Below are 18,026 nucleotides of genomic sequence, written 5' to 3'. Positions count from 1 at the left end.
TTAGACCAAAATCCCACTCCACATAGATGTATATATTGGATTAGCTGTATTTTGGGTTAGGGTTAGGGTTTTGGTTTTATTTAGGAGTAAAAAATGGTTTCATACTGGAAACTTAGTATGAAACTGGCAACACTACATGTGCAGCTGTCTTACCAAGCTCGTCACAATTTATTCCTGGGGTTCCAGGTGGAGTTCGGGTCCCCGGTCTCTCCTGTCCCCTGCTGTCCACACACCAGCAGTGACCTGTGGAGCCGTGGCACTGCTGCGGCCGGTACTGACCCTCCTCATCACACTGAGGGATGAAGGCTCCTACCAGAGGAACACCACCATTTCCACTCTGAAGACTGTCTCTGTGCTGCTCACACTGAGTCTTGGGATGACCTTGTATGCAAATGAACCAGATATTATAGAATTTGGGACTTTATTTGAATAAAAGAATGTTCAAATCCAAATCTGCAAGCAACTACCATTTTGAGGGTGGCACAGAAAACCATCTCCATGGTGTCCCAGTTGGCACTGGCACTGGAAAGATCCCGGACTGTTTGAGCACGAGGCCTGGGTGTGGCACGGCTGGTCACGACACTCGTCCACATCTGTACATACCACAGAACACAACGCTTACTCTGTAACTCAACAAGCACCGCATTAACCGCTTTCTCAGGATGTTAGAGTCATACTAGCTGTTGCCCAAATGGCTCCAAACTCCCTCTATCTCCTCAAAGACCAGAGTGCACTGAACAGGAAGGAGAAGAGTTAACTGTCCTCTGACCCCTGTGTGTTCTTCAGCTGCATGTCTCCTACGCACATTCTCTGAGCGGGACATTGGGTCAGTGTTTCAAAACACCCTCCCTTCCCGTAAGATGCCTAGCAGCATCCAGTTTTTGGTTCAGTTTGCTCATCCAAGGCTGCATTCTTTTTTATATATATATATATTTAAAAATGTAATTTCTGTGAATAAATTACTGCAGCTATTACTCCAGTCTTTTTGGTTCTCGAGAAACATTTCTTATTATTTTCAATGTTGAACACAGTTGAGCCGCATTAATTTTTTTATGGGCATCGTGATGCATTGATTAATAGAAAGTTCAAAAGAACTGAATTTATTTGAAAACATTTGTAACATTAATATAACATAATTCCTGGAAAGCATTAAATATGCATTTGTTTTTGAATGATTAATAAGAATGTCCAATGTGGAAAACACAAGTTTGGTAGAGTCACAGGAAATGAAGATGTTTCTTACCCTGACATGTCCGGCCATCAAATCCAAACTGGAATCCGCTCTCGCACTGGCAGCGATGGCTTCCAGGCAGGTTCACACAGTAAGAATGAGCACCACAGGAGCTCAGACCTTCTGCACACTCATCCACATCTAAAGAGAGAGAATATCTGCTCAATTACAACCTGTAACCCTCTACTCTCATACCAATAACACTACAAGATTCATTATTTTGGTGTGTGTCAAACATGTCAGTCAGGTGCTGCAGAGAAAAGGCATGCCTTGAGATCCTGCCATTTGTGATAAGATGGAAATATAGCAAGGGATTTCGTCCCTGTTGGAGTGCGTGGGAACAGGCCTGAGGCTCTGGGTGGGTTAAAAGATGGTCAGCAGGAGACCTGGTTTTGATCACTGTTAATTACAGAGAGGGTAAGGAACCCACGATCCCTCTCTCTCTCTCTCTCGAATTTTCTCTGCTCTTTTTCCCCTTATTATCTATTCTAAAGTGACGATAAAATGATCCTCTAATAGGAACATGATGCCTTAAAACACACACATAATCAAGCGTAGACAGTGCCTTCAGAGTCACACAGGGAAATCCGATTCATTCTGCTGGATTGCTTTGTTCGGATGATTCAAAAGAATCACTTCTCAAATATGAATTGTTTTGCAATATTCTTTACAACTTTTACTCATAAAAAACCCATCCCTTATGCGGTTCTCACAGATTTGTGAAAAAATGGGAAAAAAAAACAGCTAAGCAACAAGTTATTCAATTTCAAGGGGAAAATATTATATATATATTTTTTTAACACCTGATGTTAGCTTTATGCAAATGAGCTTATTGACATGATGAAATATTATCCACAGAAAATTTCTTCTTTAGAAACTGTCAGCATTATTTTAAATCATTCATCTTATTTGTGATATTAATATGCAATATGGAGCACATAATGCTTTCTCCTCCAGAATGTAATTTTTTATGTGCAAATTTTTTTATTGGTTTCAATTTGTTCCAAACAACCTATTATAAAATACACCATTCATTGAATCAAATAAAATGAATCATAAAGGTTTTTTTAGAAATATTTTTTTATTTAAAATAAATATTATTAAATATTATTTTATCTAAAAATTTTATTTTTCTGATAAACTTGCTGTTTGTGTTCAGCACTGTTTCCGATTAGGTTGCAGCAGATAATTTGTAAAATCAAAATAAAAACAAAATTACTACCAAAATTAATAGTAATTAATATTGATCGTATTAGTGTTAATTATTCCTCAATATTCTTTCCAGCTTGCAAGTAATCAACAGCTAAGAAAAGTTAACTTAATGCAAATAAGCATTATAAAACTATTTTAGAAATTGTTGACATGACTTTGAAACATTCATCTTGTTCCTGATATTATGCAAACATGCACTGCTGCAGCTGATATACTCCATAACAGTCAATTTCCCATCCAGGGGTGTTTTTCCCAAAAGCAACTATGGTCGCAAGTTCCGACATTTTACAATAGAGTTCACCGATCACAAACACATTAAACAGCGTGTCTCTGTCAGCCTCACACGCAGCCTAATGTGGCAAGCGCGAGTTGCTTTGTACTGAAACTATAAACTGTAGGTTACTAGGAGAGAAATAAAATGCTGAAAATTAAACTAAATTTAAATGCAACCCCCACCTCCAAAAAAAATGCTCTGATTGGTTGAACACTTCACATCTTTTTCCGTTGCTTGTTTTGAATACTGCACGTGAAGAGAGGCATCACTAGACTTTTGTGTAGTTTAGAGTGACAAATCATACCAGAATATTGAGGTCAAAATGCCTAGCTGCTAAGCAAAATGCATACAGTTTGATAGGTCTGGAATCGACAAAAAAAAAAACTGATCTCAAAGCAGACACCTTTATGTCTCTATGCTAAATATCATGTGGAATCCAGGTCTCAAGAAAAAAAGAACATCTGTATGAGTACATAGTGAGTTTTCCGGAGGGGAAGGGTTCTTCAAATGAGGAAATATCAGGTGGTCTGAGCCTCCCCAACAAGCTTAAATCTTTGCTTACAAATCTTCCCCAGACTCACCACAACCCCACAGATCTCCCACATTGCACCGAAAGAGTGTTTAGTCTTTCTGTTGTTTGGCTTGGTAACAGTGGGAAGAAGAAGATGAAAGACTGCAGATGGGGGGGGAGCCACTGGGCACGCTAATGATTCAAGGAGGGTTTCCTCTACTTTTCGTTTGACTCATTGGATAGGAAACATCTGGCTACCCTAATGTACTACAGTGGTGATGACCCCACCTCTGAGTGACCTGCACTGTTGATGTTACGCAGATGCATGGCCCTAATGAAGGAAGACAAACGTTTGGGGTTATTTCTGAAGTATTCCAGACCCTGGACTGATTAAACAGAGTGTCAAGAACCTGGAATTGAATTTAAAGCTTTCCATATAACTTATATATATATAACTTACCATAACAGTAGCGGCCATCTCCTCTGTAACCTGTGGCGCACTGGCACAAAAACAGCTGTCCCTCGGCTGGCACACACTGTGCGGTTGTGTCACAGTCATGATTACCAGAGTAACATGGATTCACATCTTCGGGCTCTGGGTCTCCAGCTGTGAAAATATGTGAAGGCAACCAAATTAGAAATAGGAATGCAACAAACTGAGCTTATGTCACTACAAATAACTTCTTATGTAATCTCCATGGATCTCAACTGGACCAGTCCCATAGAAAGCAGAGTGAAACACTTTCATAAAAGGGGGTCAACAGAGCTTAATAGTTAAAGCTCATTCACACCAAGGACTATAACATTAACAATTACAATTGTGTTTATTGTTCTAATCCTGTGAGAATAAGACAGTCCACAGCACCGCTATAGTGACAACGACACTGTTTGAATCACTTTCTGAACAAATTTAATCCAGACAGACACTTCATCCAGTAAGGAACCACCAAACTTTAAAGAAGTTGAGCATTTAAAATGGGAAAAGACCATAACCAGATATACAAATAAACTTAGCAATATTACAGATAGAAGACTTGAAGTTAAAATGTCTTAATGATGGATTAGTTTATTACAAATAAGCAGCTTTTTGCTTCACCAGATGTTGATTGATGGACCGGAGTCAGGTGGATTACTTGGATGTTTTTTATCAGCTGTTTGGACACTCATTCTGATGGCACCATTTACTGATTTAATGCAAATATTTTCCAAATTAGATTTTATAAAGGAACATTTACATTTACATTTAATCATTTAGCAGATGCAAAGCAAAACAAACTCATCTCCATCTCGCATGGCCTGAGGGTGAACTATTCCTTAATTCCTTTACTATTCCTTATTGAGGAAATCTCATGGTTCTTCTAAGGCATCGTTGCAAAAATCCACTTTGTGAAACTCTGTGTATAGTGATTAGTGCCCGTTTATAATACTGACTGACTGTATTGCTGTTTTTTCAAGATTCTACACCAGCTCACCAATGGGGAACACGCACTGGAAATGTGACTCACAGATGAATGAGTCACTGGAGATGTTTTAAAACCTCCAGCCAAAATCAGCATCCTGAGGGAAGGCTTCGTACAAAAAAAAAATATTAAATAAAAATTGAGGGAACTTTACTACTACCACTAGAATTCAAAGGTACAGCACGCACATCCTAAACCTTAAAACTGGGTGCTGGGCAGACAAGTAGTTGCAAAGGTAAACAATGAGTCCGCACACCAGAAAATGCTCCTTAGCAATTTTAATGATTGCTCACCACGTGTAACGTTTCGGGTCCATGTCTGATGAAGGGCTTGGACCCGAAACGTTACACGTGGTGAGCAATCATTAAAATTGCTAAGGAGCATTTTCTGGTGTGCGGACTCATTGTTTACCTTTGCAACTTTACTACTACCACCATCACAGCCAGAGCGAACATGACTATTCTGAGTCTTATAAAACTACAAACCTTGAATAATGAGAGTCTTTGTGATAAACGTGCATTCACAGGTGTTGCTTCCCAACAAACCTTTACGATTTCAAATGGTCTTTAAATTTGACCTTTGAGGTCAAAGTACTTGACCTGAAAAACACAACACCTTTAAATGGGTCTTAAGACTCGGGGGGTTCACACACTATTACTAAAACTACAGGTGACATTACCAAAACTCTTAGACCAAGACAACAGGACTTCACTGTGTTCACTCTCACCCATTCGGCCTACCATGAGGGACCCATTGTTGGGACCCTTGGGCCATGCAGACTTCCTTCACCCCCACCCAATGCCTTCTCATCACACATTAAAAACAGCTTCATTTCCTCATCCCAGCCCAGGGACCAATTTGGCCAATTATCAAAGGCAGACAGGAAGACTTTTGTTTGAAGTAAGAGAGAACGAGAAAGACGGTCCCCTTTAAGGTGACTCCACAGGGGAGGGGAGAAGTGGAGAGAAGCTACAGGACAAATGTTGCCAAAATGGGTCAGAGATTCTTTTCAACTTTGTGCTAATTAAAGGGACAGCGGCAGACCAGCGGGGCAGAGTGCTGGTTAACATCAGACTTTGAGGAAAACGAAGGGGTGGATGGACCAGGTGGGAAACTGCTGTCACGAACGAGAGAGAAACACTCCTTCTGTAGTTCACACAACAATGTCAAAGAGTGAGATGGGGGCTTTTAGAGCTCAGACCCATTAAAGCTCCAGAAGAAACAGAAAAGCAATTGAAAGTCCTAACACACTGACCATCATTGTTTGAAACATTGAACAAACCCAAGACATCATAATTTGATTTACACAAGTAGGACATGTTTCTAGACCAACATCCATCCATGCTACCAAAAACCCTGTAGGCTAAAGCATAAACCTATGCTTTAGTTAAGTTAAAAATGTTCCCTATGGTTAAGAAAAGTTCAATATTTTCCTTCAGTCTTGTATATAATGTTTAATTTAATTTAAGAGATAATTTATGAATGTAAAAGATATTTTATCTTAACCTGCACTGTGCTTAATAAAAATTTTGATAGCTATAAAATCAGGCTCTTGTTGTTGAGCAATTTCTCATCATTCTTCAATAAAATAAAATAAAATACAAATAAAATAATAAAATAAAATGTTTCCATAATTAAAGTCTTAACTTTCTGGTCAAATAGAGATATTGCTTTTTCATGCTAGAAATTAGTTTGACCAGCATGGCAAATACAGTTTGATTTGCAGCTGAAGAAGCATACGTGAATACATTGTTTCAAGCATTCCTGTAGCTCACACATTAGATCATGCTGTGCACAATGCCAAGGTCATAGGTTTGACTCCCTGGAAATGCATGAACTGATAAAATGTAGAACTTTAAAAAATAGATAAGAGCTGTGTTTGCTTCTAAGGTGTTGCCAAGATGGCCACCAAGTGAACTGCCTTACCTTAAAGGAACATCATTAACCATATGAAACTCTAACAGATGGTCTGAAATGACTGAGAACTGAGATCCAGCTACATACTCTTCATATTCACAGTCAGCAAGACCATAATGACATGATATATGGTCACATATAAGCGTGTGAATCCACCTAAGTCTAATCTAATATCTTAGATGTGTCAGCACTGAGTCTAATTACCATATGTCAGTTGTGCCGAACACACTGGACAGACGGTGGCAGCTGTGTTTTCCAGCCTCAGCCAGAGACCATGCATGGCTCTCTTGGGTACAGGGATTCAGGGATGTCCCTCTGTTTCCACAACATCACTCCGCAACTATTCCTCTACCCACCACCCCATTATGGATACTTTGTCTAAGTGAACACAATAATAACAGCAGTATGAATTTCATCACACTCATAGGTGTTATATATCAACATCTGGAGTAGATTGTGCTCAGCAAACAGTAAACACTCTCAGAGTGCACGATCTGCCCCAAATGCACATCCCTACCTCTGAAAATATACTCTTGCATATATATAAATATAGATCCTTAGGTTGATGATTGCGCAACTCTAGGATCTTATTCGGCCCACAAACTAGACACAACACAGCTGGTGATATGCTCATCCCTACCACACTTATCATCCTAAAGTCAACATCTACAGAACCATTTTTGGGATATACACAGCCTTACAAGGTCACAAACCGAGGGGTTAAAAAAGAAACGTTTGATTTATTCCTCAAGGGAAGTCGCTGGATAAAGGGATTTGTTACAAACGGCACACACAAAGCCCCATAAAATGCTACAGGCTCACTTCACAGACATAGCTCATTTTAAGTGCAGTCCTCCTCTCTCTCCAGCCACTGGGTCTACAATCTAATGCCGGGCCATGGTAGAATGCAGCAGGTGGTTTGGGGGGGTATTGGGTATCTTAGACCTCCTATTTCGCATGATGGGACGGCAATGTAAGGCCTTTTGTGAGAGCCAGACATCTCATTGCCACATCACTCAGCATGTTAATAGAAAAAGTATGCCAAAAATGAGGGTCAGTCTAAATGAAGGATGAGCAGGGGGCCATATACAGGGAGACTTAAGTATGGAAGGTTTTATGCAGATTTTCCACAAAAACTGAGAAGAGGACAAAATAAACAATAGAAAAGCTTTCCCCACACTTGAAACTGTTAAGCCAGTGTAACTCCAAACCTGAGTTTACATAATCCTGGGTTATCATGTTAATTGCTTCACATAGTTCACCCTGGAATAGTAATTAGTTGTTGATAGTTAGGTTTAATATTTAGTTCTGAAGTCAGGTTCTGAAAAAACACAATACGCTGTTGCTACTTCCATTTTAAACCTGACTGGGACATCAGCATATTCACGTCAAAACAGTGGCTGGTAATCGAGGTGTTTTCAGCAGGGTATTCATTCCCTGTAACTGTGCTGGCAGCCTACCTCCGAGAGGGCCGATCTTGTTGGTGATGGCGTATCGAAGGATGCGCTCCTCTTTGACATACATAACAAATATACGTTCCATTCTCAGCTCCTGCGTCTCCAGTCCACTGCGGGGCCCATGATTGCAGTCCCTGAACGTGATGTTCTGTTTGACCTGGTAAGTATGGGTCTCCGCTCCGTTTTCAGCGGAGACGACTGTGAACTCACGCACGGATGTGGAGGTAATCACTGAGAACAGGAAAAAGGCATGAATTTAGAGGAAAGCAATTCACAACAAACTTTGGGCTTTAATTCCAAACCCAAAATCCCACAGGATTTGATTGTTGAGCAACCTCATGTTGAACAAAATGAGAAATGACTTTTATTTAGAGTGCATCAAGATCAGACACAGCTTCCTCTGAAAGGAAATAGGGGAGACGGGAGATTTTTTTTAGCTCACATTGAATTTTCCTTTTTCTTTTTTTTAATAGCTAAGCCATTCTCAAACACAACCTCTTATACAATTTAGAAGTTTGGGGTGGATATGTTTTTGAAAGAAGTCTCTTATGCACACCAACAAACAAAGATGGACAGATATTTTTATTCCCCAATTTCTTCCTCCAGAACTTACATGAAGGGTAATAATGGTAGGTGTCCTTAAACGGCTCTATCTGCACTGTTGCACCAGGAGGGATGAAGGGAACGCTGCCCTGTAAATGAGTGACCACATTGAGGTGGTTCTGGTTATCCAAACCCGTAGCTGTCTGGACGATGCTGAGACGCTGGTTACCGGGATAGAAAGTCACATTGGCACGGCGAGTGAATTCGGCACCTGAAAAACAGAAACGTTCATTTTCAATATGTTTAAAGGTCGCTCAAGAGGTGTGTTTTACTGCAAACAAATACCACAAAACAAGATCCAGATGGGGGCTGTGATCCTTATAATAGTGCTTGATGAATATTTAGGTGTTTTTCAAAAAGAAAAACCAGGCTTTTTTATGCAAAGTGAAAACATGTTATTATATGATGGAGCACCTGACTCAAATTATGGGAAGGGGTTGAGTAGATGCGATGAATATCAGACTAGCAAAGCCCTTGTGGGACTCTATTAGTGAAAACAAAGCATCTAAGCCTATAATCTCTCAGCAGGAGGCCATGTTTAACAAACATTCTACACTATTAAAGAAGTAGAAAAGGAGAACATGATGGCCTCACCGGTGATACTGAAGCCATTACGGCTGTTTGGCAACTCAAGGGCAAAGAGCCAACCAAACAGGCCTCCAACAGGGGCCACGGGCATGAGGGCCCAACCCACCGGCTCTGGGACCTCACTGATGGCAGTGTACGCTCGTCCGTCACCCACCACGATGTAAGCATGCAGGTCGATGCTGTCCAGCTGCACTGCTGTGCCCCCCACCAGTACAGTCCCTCTGACCTTTCCATTCACCCGAAGAGGTGCACCTGAGAACAAGATCGAAAAACCAAATCACAGTGATTTTTCTGCAAGTATCTAGAGTCGAGAACTAAATCTAAGAGGTTACAATAAGCATTCATTTTAGGGTGAACTATTTTTTTCATTTACAATGTGCTCTCAGAAGCAACAATTTCTCTAGTTACTCAGCTGTTTCAGAGTGGTTTTGGATAGTTTTTCCTCTCCATCACCTCCCTCAAAGGCCACACAAAGCTCCTACTGTGTACACATGCATATCCAACAGCCGAGGAAGCTTGTCCACTGAATATTTTCTCCCAGACACAAACATCTGTCATTCAGCACAAGCCAGACGTGACACTTTGAAACAGGGCTCAAGATTTCGTTCACACTTAGTCATGGAGTCGATGTTCACAGGTAAATTACAGTCAGACAAGGCCAATGTGATGTCACTGTCTTGGAAAGATCCTGTTCCCCTTGCCCCATGAGGGCCGGCGGATGATTCACTAGGGAAATCCGCTCAGGCTTTGCAAAAGATCAAGTGTTTCCAACATAAAACCTCCCACAAAATTAGTGTGGCAGCCACAACTCTTAATAAAAAGACTGTGGCATAAGTCTTGGGTATTAACACAACACAAGTTTTCACCAATTACAGACAACTAGCGGCCACTCAGCAGCACGCAAGTGGAGCAGTCAGTAAAAGACCAACTGTATAGAATTTGCATACTTAAAAGTGTGTGCAAAAATCCAAATTTTATCCTTTGCATTACAAAAATATACATCTTTACTCTGAAAAATACTGTGTTGGAAAGAGAAACACTTGTAATATATCCCCAGAGATGTACTGTAAATGTTTCAGAACAAGGTCATGTTATGTGTTATTATTTTTACAACATTGCCGCCGCAGTCTTACCGTTTGGCAGGCATTGACGGCCGTTTCCGTAGAATCCGGAGTTGCAGTGACAGCAGAAGCCGGTGGAATAGTCTGTGCAGTGTGCGTTCTGACTGCACTGCTGCTGGAAGCGCTCACATGTCTCTTTATTATCGGTTGAGTACTGAATCACTACAGGAGAGAGCGAAAAGAGACACAAATTGCTCTTAAATAGGCTAGTAAAGTCAAACCCAGTCATAAGTCATAGGTTAAACTCCTACACAATCTTGAGTTCTCTCTGGATTGTTTAGATGGATCATTATTCTGAATAATAGGAAGTCCAAGTCACAACACCGAATCAAATAATATATAAATCAAAGTAATCGTGCTTTAAAAAAATGAAAGACCTACTTAAATGATACTTGCGTGCCCATATATGGACATTTTACGATTTTTGTTTTGAAATGATAAGCTTCTTTTTTGGCCATTTTTGGTGAATTTTGAAATTAATTTTGTACAATACTGTGTAATTTAAACTGTGCTGGTGTAATTTATGAGCCAATTTGCTAACATTAAAGTATATTTAAATTTGTGAAACTAAAATATTAAGCTCCACTGCCTCAGTTATTTTTACTAAATGAATCTCACTGGATAAAAACTGGAAATTTCCATTAACATAAATAGCATAATGTTTTATTAAAATGTGACAAAAGTGGTTTTAATATTAGTCAGATATATTACTGGATAATTGCTATGTTAATATTTTGAATGAGCATTTTTGCATTTTTTATTTATTTTATTTTAATTGTTAATTCATGTTCATGTTGTAATTGTTTATTTTTATTTTTTCATTTATCATTTTTCGCTTTTATTTATATATATATATATATTTATTTATTTATTTTTTTTTCAACATTTTTCATGTAATATTTATATTTTGTTTTACTTCAGGTTTATCTTAATTTTAGAAAATATTTTTTTATAAAAATTTGTCTAAATTAATTAACAATTACAACACTAAACACATAAAACATACTGTACACAAACAAACATTAGAAACAAGCAAAAGTTACAATATTACTGAGATGGCGTATGGCAACAGTTGTTAAAGTACGATTGGTCAGTAAAATTTTTAGGGCGGTGCTTAGCAAAGGTTGGTTACGGATCACAATCATTTAACTCTCACCTCCAGAGTCAAAATCCACTTTCTCCTCAATGCTGAACACTTGACCACCAGAAGCGTGAGGTGGGACATCCTGTACTGGGTTCGGGTACACCTGCAGAATTGCGTGCTTTGGTAATGGCCGCTGAGGCTGGGTCACGTCCTCCGAGGGGAGTTTATGGGGATCCGGTGGAGGAAACTCGCCTGGACCAGACACTGAGGGCTGAGCCGGAGACTGACCAAGAGGCACCTTCTGGTTGAGACGCTCCAGTAGGGAGGAGTCCTTCTCTGGCTCAAGAAAGTCCATTGTGGTGGGATCTTGGAAGTCTGGATCAATGGGATCATACTCCTCCTCATCTGTTTCTGTGTAGTCTTCATCAGGGAACACAGCAACCAGGACTGGGGGAGCTTTGGTTAAGACAGCCTCGTGCTGTGCAGGAATAACATTCTGGAAGGAATATCTGTTTCCAATGTGGAAGAGCCAAACTCCAGGCTCTCCAATGTTTCCTTTTCTGAGGAGAATTAAAATATTACATTATAAACATAAAAATTTTAATCATTCAAAATTTAAATATTTTAAAATTGATCAAAGAAATGTTTTACATTAATATTTTTATAATATAATATAATATATAAAATTATAATTGAATATAAAACATAAAAAATATTTTAATATAAATTAATAAATGTATCTCAAATAATAATTAAATGTTCTGTTTTCAGTGTTTGGGGAAACAAGATTTTCTCTTTTTTTTAAAGAAATTAAATTTTTCAGCAAAGATGCATTAAATTGATCGAATGTGACAGTAAAGACATGTACATTGTTACAAAAGATTTTGTATTTTTAAATAAATGCATTTTTTTCCAACTTTCTATTCATTCAAAAATCCTGAACAATAAATGTAACATGGTCTCCACAAAAATATAAAGCAGCACAACTGTTTGTAATATTCATAGTATATTTCAGCATCAAATCAGCATATTAGAATGATTTCTGAAGGTAAAAGTAATGACTGCTGAAAATTCAGCTTTGCTACCACAGGAATAAATTACATCTTAAAATATATAAAAGTTGAGAAAAGTTATTTCACATTGTAAAATTGTTTCAAAATCAAAACACAAATCAGTAACAATCTAATGATAATATAATAAAACAAATTTGTTTCTGATTATTTGTTCTCTAATATTTATGAAAGAAAAGGCTATTTTATTATAACTTTTTTAAATTAAAAAAAGGTAATTCCTCTGATGCTTACTGGTAAAGGTTTTTGACGGACTGCTCATTGCTGGTGACGCTGTAGTATGGCCCCTCTGTCCGAGAAAAGAAGAGGAAGGACAGTTCTCCTCTGGTGAAGCCAACACGAGCTGGAAGCTCAATTTCGACATTGTAAGATTCTTTGGGTCGTGTCCCAAAAAACTGCAGGCCATCCTCAGGATATAGGAAGAGCGCATAAGTATCCCTCTCGTTGTATGCAAGCACCACTTGGAATGTGTTTACCTAGAAGAAAGAAGAGCATTACTCAGGGCTCCCGAATCTGTGCAGCACTTTAGAAGGTAATAAAACTTTCAAGACATATCACCTGTAAATATTCCATCATATACTGTAAATCTATCTAAAAAAGCTTACTTAAGAACTTCCTTCTCCTTAGTTTTGGACAAAGTGGTTTCCAAGAGATTTGTTTCCTTTGTGTGCATCAATCAGTACTGGAAACCTGGACCAACTACAACATCGGAGAAATCCAAATATGATGTTTCTAACAACTTGTGCAAAAGTGCAAAGAATGTGCTCCTACAAGGAGTTCCCCACATCAGTACCATCTCTGTTTTTTTTATTTCTGCTTTGTTTCAATAAAAAAAAATTTCATAGTTTTAATAAACGATTACAACACTGATTCTAGCTAAAGTTCACTGCCCTACTATCCTTTTTGCAACTGCAAAACTTGAAAAATATTTAATATATAAATAAGGAGGCTTGATCCAGTTGCTGTAAGAATGGGGAAAGTTACATTACATTTTGATTGGAAATGATTCTACAAAAATTATTTTCAGAGTAATGATGAACTGTTCCCAATAAGACAATAAATGTCTATTATTATTAACAAATTTGGTCTATTTTGATTTCATGTTGACTTAAAGGGATAGACCACCCAAAAATGAACACAAAATAAGATATTTTAAAGTATGTTGGGAACCAAATTTGACTTTCGATTGACCATTGCATGGACAAAATAGAATGGAAGTCAATGGGAACCGAAACCGTTTGTTTCTCACGTTCTTCAAAACATCTTCTCGTGTTCCGCAGAAGACTGAAGTGCTTACAGGTTCGGACATGACATGAGGGTGAATAAATGACGACATAATTTAAATTTTTGGGTGGACTATTCCTTTAAGTAAACTTTTCTAGCAAGATATCTGAATGACATTTCAACACGGATATTAAGATGCCTTCCCCCTTTCCAGTCTCTCATGTACACATGCAGAGAATGTGTGTGAAATTCCTCTCCTCTGTTTAGTAATCCAAGCTGTCCCCGACTGGAGCCATCACCTCCACAAAACAACCCCCCAATACAAGAGAGACAATGCTGCATCTGGCTTTCAGAGAGCCTCGGGCTGCCTCATTCCCCAGCATGCATCTCTCCCGGATCCCCCCACCCAACCCTGCTGCCTTCAGCTTCAAACTCCTAATTGAAGGACCACACTGCCTCGAAGCAGTACAGAAATACACCCATAAACAAGATTGTTTAAAGATGTTATAGTGCCAAAAGAAAAATTAGGAACCCACAATGAAGAGGTTTATGTACTGGAGATGGTACTACATCAGTGCTATTAAAGTAAGCATCATCATCATCACAACAATATTACAGTATTTTCTTTCTTCATAACGTTTGATAAATGTATATTTTATGTAAACTACCGGTTGAAAGTTTAGAACAATAAATATTTTTTTATGCTTTTGAAAGAATTGTCATATGCTCACCAAGCCTGCATTTATTAGATAAAAAATGTAGTAAAAGCTTCATTTTCTGCAGCCTTTACTTCAGTCTTCAGTGTCACATAATCCTTCAGAAATCATTGTAAAAAGGTGCTCAATTATTAAAAATAGTTCATATTACTATCAGTGTTGAAAACTGCTTTTTGCTACTTAATATTTTGTGAAAACGGTTATATAATTTTCTTTCAGGATTCTTCAGAAAGAACCGAATTGTTATGTTTAAATATAAATAATTTACATATCTTTACATATCTTTACTGTAACTTTTTAAAAAAATCAATTTAATGCATCCATGCCTAACAGACAAATTATTTTGTTTTTCTGAATACTTAGAAAGCTACTGAATACTGAAAACTGAATTGGTACTATGTGTCTTCCATTCATGGATTATCACCTTCAAAGCCTGCAGACAAACAGACATCTGGGGACTGAAGGGGACACAAGATTAGATAAAGCGGTTTACATCCCAAAGGCTAACATAAGATATCATCCAGAGATTTCCATCATTTTGACCCCCTGACCGAGCTTCAGCAAACTCTCAGCAGAGAGACTAAGTGTAAACATAGAATATCAACTCAAGGATATGCTTTCTTCAAACAAGTATTAGGCATCTAAATGTGGAATATGATATCTATTTTTTAACAGCCTAAATACCATACTAGTATTTAGTATTTGCTTTGTGCCAATTTTAGCTTTGACTGTGATGATATACCTCATAACAGTGGCTTCATTAATCGCTTACCCTCATGTCATTCCCAACCCTTAAAAGCTGCGTTCATCTTCGGAACACAACTGAAAATATTCTGGATGAAAACTGAGAGGCTTGAGACTGTCTCATAGACTGCCAAGTAACTTACACTGTCAAGGTACAGAAAAGTAGGTAAACACTTTAGAATAAGGTTCCATTAGTTAATGTTAGTTAACTACTTTCGTTAACATGAACTAAGCAACAACAATCCTTCTACAGCATTTATAAATCTTTGTTCATGTTAGTTTCAACATTTACTAATGCATTATTTAAATCAAAAGTTGTGCTTGTTAACATTATTTAATGCACTGTGAATTACCATGAACTAACAATGAATAACTGTATTTTCATTAACTAACATTAACGAAGATGAATAAATACAGTAATAAATGTATTGTTCATTGTTTGTTCATGTTAATTAATACATTAACTAACATTAACTAATGGAACCTTATTCTAAAGTGTTACCGAAAAGTATGAAAGATGTCGTCAGAATATACAGATAAACTACTCTGACGACATCTTTCATACCTTTCTGGACCTTGACAGTGTAAGATACTTGACAGTCTCAAGCCTCCCGGTTTTCATCCAAAATATCTTAAATTGTGTTCTGAAGACGAACAAAGCTTTTATGGGTTTGGAACGACATGGCAGTAAGTGATTAATGACTAAATTTTCATTTTGGGGTAGAGTATCTCTTTAATAAGTCTCAACTGATCTACCATTTGTTTAGCTTCTAAGTAACAAATTCATTTGGGTCAAAATGTCTTGGTTTGATGGACGCACTGTATTTTATATCAATAACGATATATAAAAGAATGTTTTCATCTCTTTTTTTAGACAAAAACGCTTGAAGAAAAGAAAACTCTTACATGCACTAGTGCACTTTTATGCACTCCAACCAATCAATGCTAAATGCATATAAAATGCAACCTCCAATTGTGTATAATTATAAACCATAGCACCAAAAAAATTATTATATGTTATTGAATTATAAAATATAGTCTTTATTATATTACAATATTGTATTATATTAAAAGATAATATAATTAGAAATAAATGTTTGATTTTAGGGCATTTTGATTGACTTTGTTCAATTAACCATTCAGGTAATGTGCTTAATGTCCAGTGTAATATTTGATAGTAATAAAGATTGACTTGACAACACTGAATGAAAATACTAGGCTATATTGGATTTAAGAAGCCCATCAGACCACTGAGAAACAATCACCTAAAACCTTCCCAAGCATTTCTGTGGTATGTGAGGTGTTAAGAAGAAGATCTAATCGCGGTGGTGACAGGGACAGTTAGTAGCAATTCAGACACACCAATTGTTCCTGTGAATTGTAGGTTAAATGATAAACTCGGGGATAGATTAGCAGGTAAGTGGGAGATGCCACTGTATGTTCAGACACCCTCTGGGTCTGAGATTAAGATAGAAAACAGTAGACCAGCTTTGATAACCCTGGCCTAAAAGGAGCTTGGGTAAAGTCAGACCATCAGGGTCAGATTTAGTGGCACTATTAGCAGTTCTCTTACCCGATTGGATGGGCTAGATCTGCGGGTGACCTCCTCGTAAGCGGACACATTCTCCCAGGTGGCGATAAAGGCATGAGTTGGGGTGAACGTGGCATCTGGAAAGCCTCTCTTGACATCCGCTTCCACCCGCTTCAGCACAGTAGGAGACTCTGTCTGCCGATAGAAGATGGATCCTTTTCCGTTACTGGTGTCAATGTCAGCCAGGAAGGGGGCGATGACGGGGAAGTCAGTGGGGAAGCCGTCATCTACATACTGCTTCTCCATGGGAAGATCCTGAGTTGAGATGATTCCATTGGTGGCCACCTGGAACGAGACACAAAATAGAAGAGAGACATTTATAATGATCATATTCTAATATTTTATTTTAGAATAAAATCAGATTTACAATTTACAGCAATAAGCTCATTGCATTGACCACTCTGAATTTAATTAATAACAAAAAAAATAACTAAATAAAAATAAATAAAGGAATTACAGAGATTATTGACACAAGTTATACAGGCATTTAATACAAATTTTACATAACATAATAAGGCAAACATTTTTAGTTTATTCATATTCCCATAGGGACATGCTTATCACAAAACAAACAAGAAATGCTTTTTAATTTACAATATAAATGTTTTTAAATTTTTGGAAAACTTAGATTTGGCTTTTAATTAAACAAAACAAAACTTGGTAATTAACAAAACAATGAATTTTCAGAAATCAATTTTAAAATAAAGTCTGATCGGTTGTAATATACTGTGTTTATATATATATATATATATATATATATATATATATATATATATATATATATATATATATACACACACACACACACACACACACACACACACACACAAAGTGTCTTTTAATTTAATTATATAAATATAAAAAAAATATATATATATACATACACACATGTTAGATAGATAGACAGACAGACAGACAGACAGACAGACAGACAGACAGACAGATAGATAGATAAAACATTATCAGACGTTTATGTACTCACGTATAAGTTAGTGAAGGACGTATCATAGAAGAACATGGGTTTGGTGAGCATGGTCACTTCAGAAGTCTCATCGTCCCCTTCTTGCAGAGTTACATCGCCGTATAACATCCCATGTGGATAGATGTCATGTCTGTGAATGGCTGTGATATGCTGAACTGTCCATGAAAGTTGTAAAAAGAAGAGCGCTATTTTGTCCCACGCCATTGTAATGAACAGCTGTACACACGCAGCTCTTATTCAC

The 18,026-nt window shown here is 37.7% G+C and overlaps 1 protein-coding gene across 2 annotated transcripts in view; it reads right to left on the bottom strand.

The window, feature by feature from the left end:
- LOC113060745 (nidogen-2-like) overlaps positions 1-18,026 on the bottom strand; it is a 24,621-nt gene extending 6,595 nt beyond the window's left edge. The window contains exons 1-12 of one of the 2 annotated variants that reach the window (XM_026229901.1): positions 17,786-18,026; positions 16,786-17,088; positions 12,763-13,004; positions 11,531-12,018; positions 10,387-10,536; positions 9,260-9,505; positions 8,676-8,876; positions 8,066-8,293; positions 3,689-3,835; positions 1,244-1,372; positions 468-593; positions 154-381 (exon numbers count right to left, since the gene is read on the bottom strand). In XM_026229901.1, the coding sequence (XP_026085686.1) occupies positions 154-381; positions 468-593; positions 1,244-1,372; positions 3,689-3,835; positions 8,066-8,293; positions 8,676-8,876; positions 9,260-9,505; positions 10,387-10,536; positions 11,531-12,018; positions 12,763-13,004; positions 16,786-17,088; positions 17,786-17,989 (2,692 nt within the window). In that variant the 5' untranslated portion in view covers positions 17,990-18,026. The remainder of the gene's footprint in view (positions 1-153; positions 382-467; positions 594-1,243; positions 1,373-3,688; positions 3,836-8,065; positions 8,294-8,675; positions 8,877-9,259; positions 9,506-10,386; positions 10,537-11,530; positions 12,019-12,762; positions 13,005-16,785; positions 17,089-17,785) is intronic. The other variant, XM_026229900.1, reaches the window with a different exon arrangement.

The sequence above is a fragment of the Carassius auratus genome, chromosome 42, assembly GCF_003368295.1.
Source record: "Carassius auratus strain Wakin chromosome 42, ASM336829v1, whole genome shotgun sequence".
NCBI classification, from domain to species: domain Eukaryota; kingdom Metazoa; phylum Chordata; class Actinopteri; order Cypriniformes; family Cyprinidae; genus Carassius; species Carassius auratus.
Note: the sequence above shows the minus strand (reverse complement) of the source record. Positions and strands in the feature narration are given on the sequence as shown.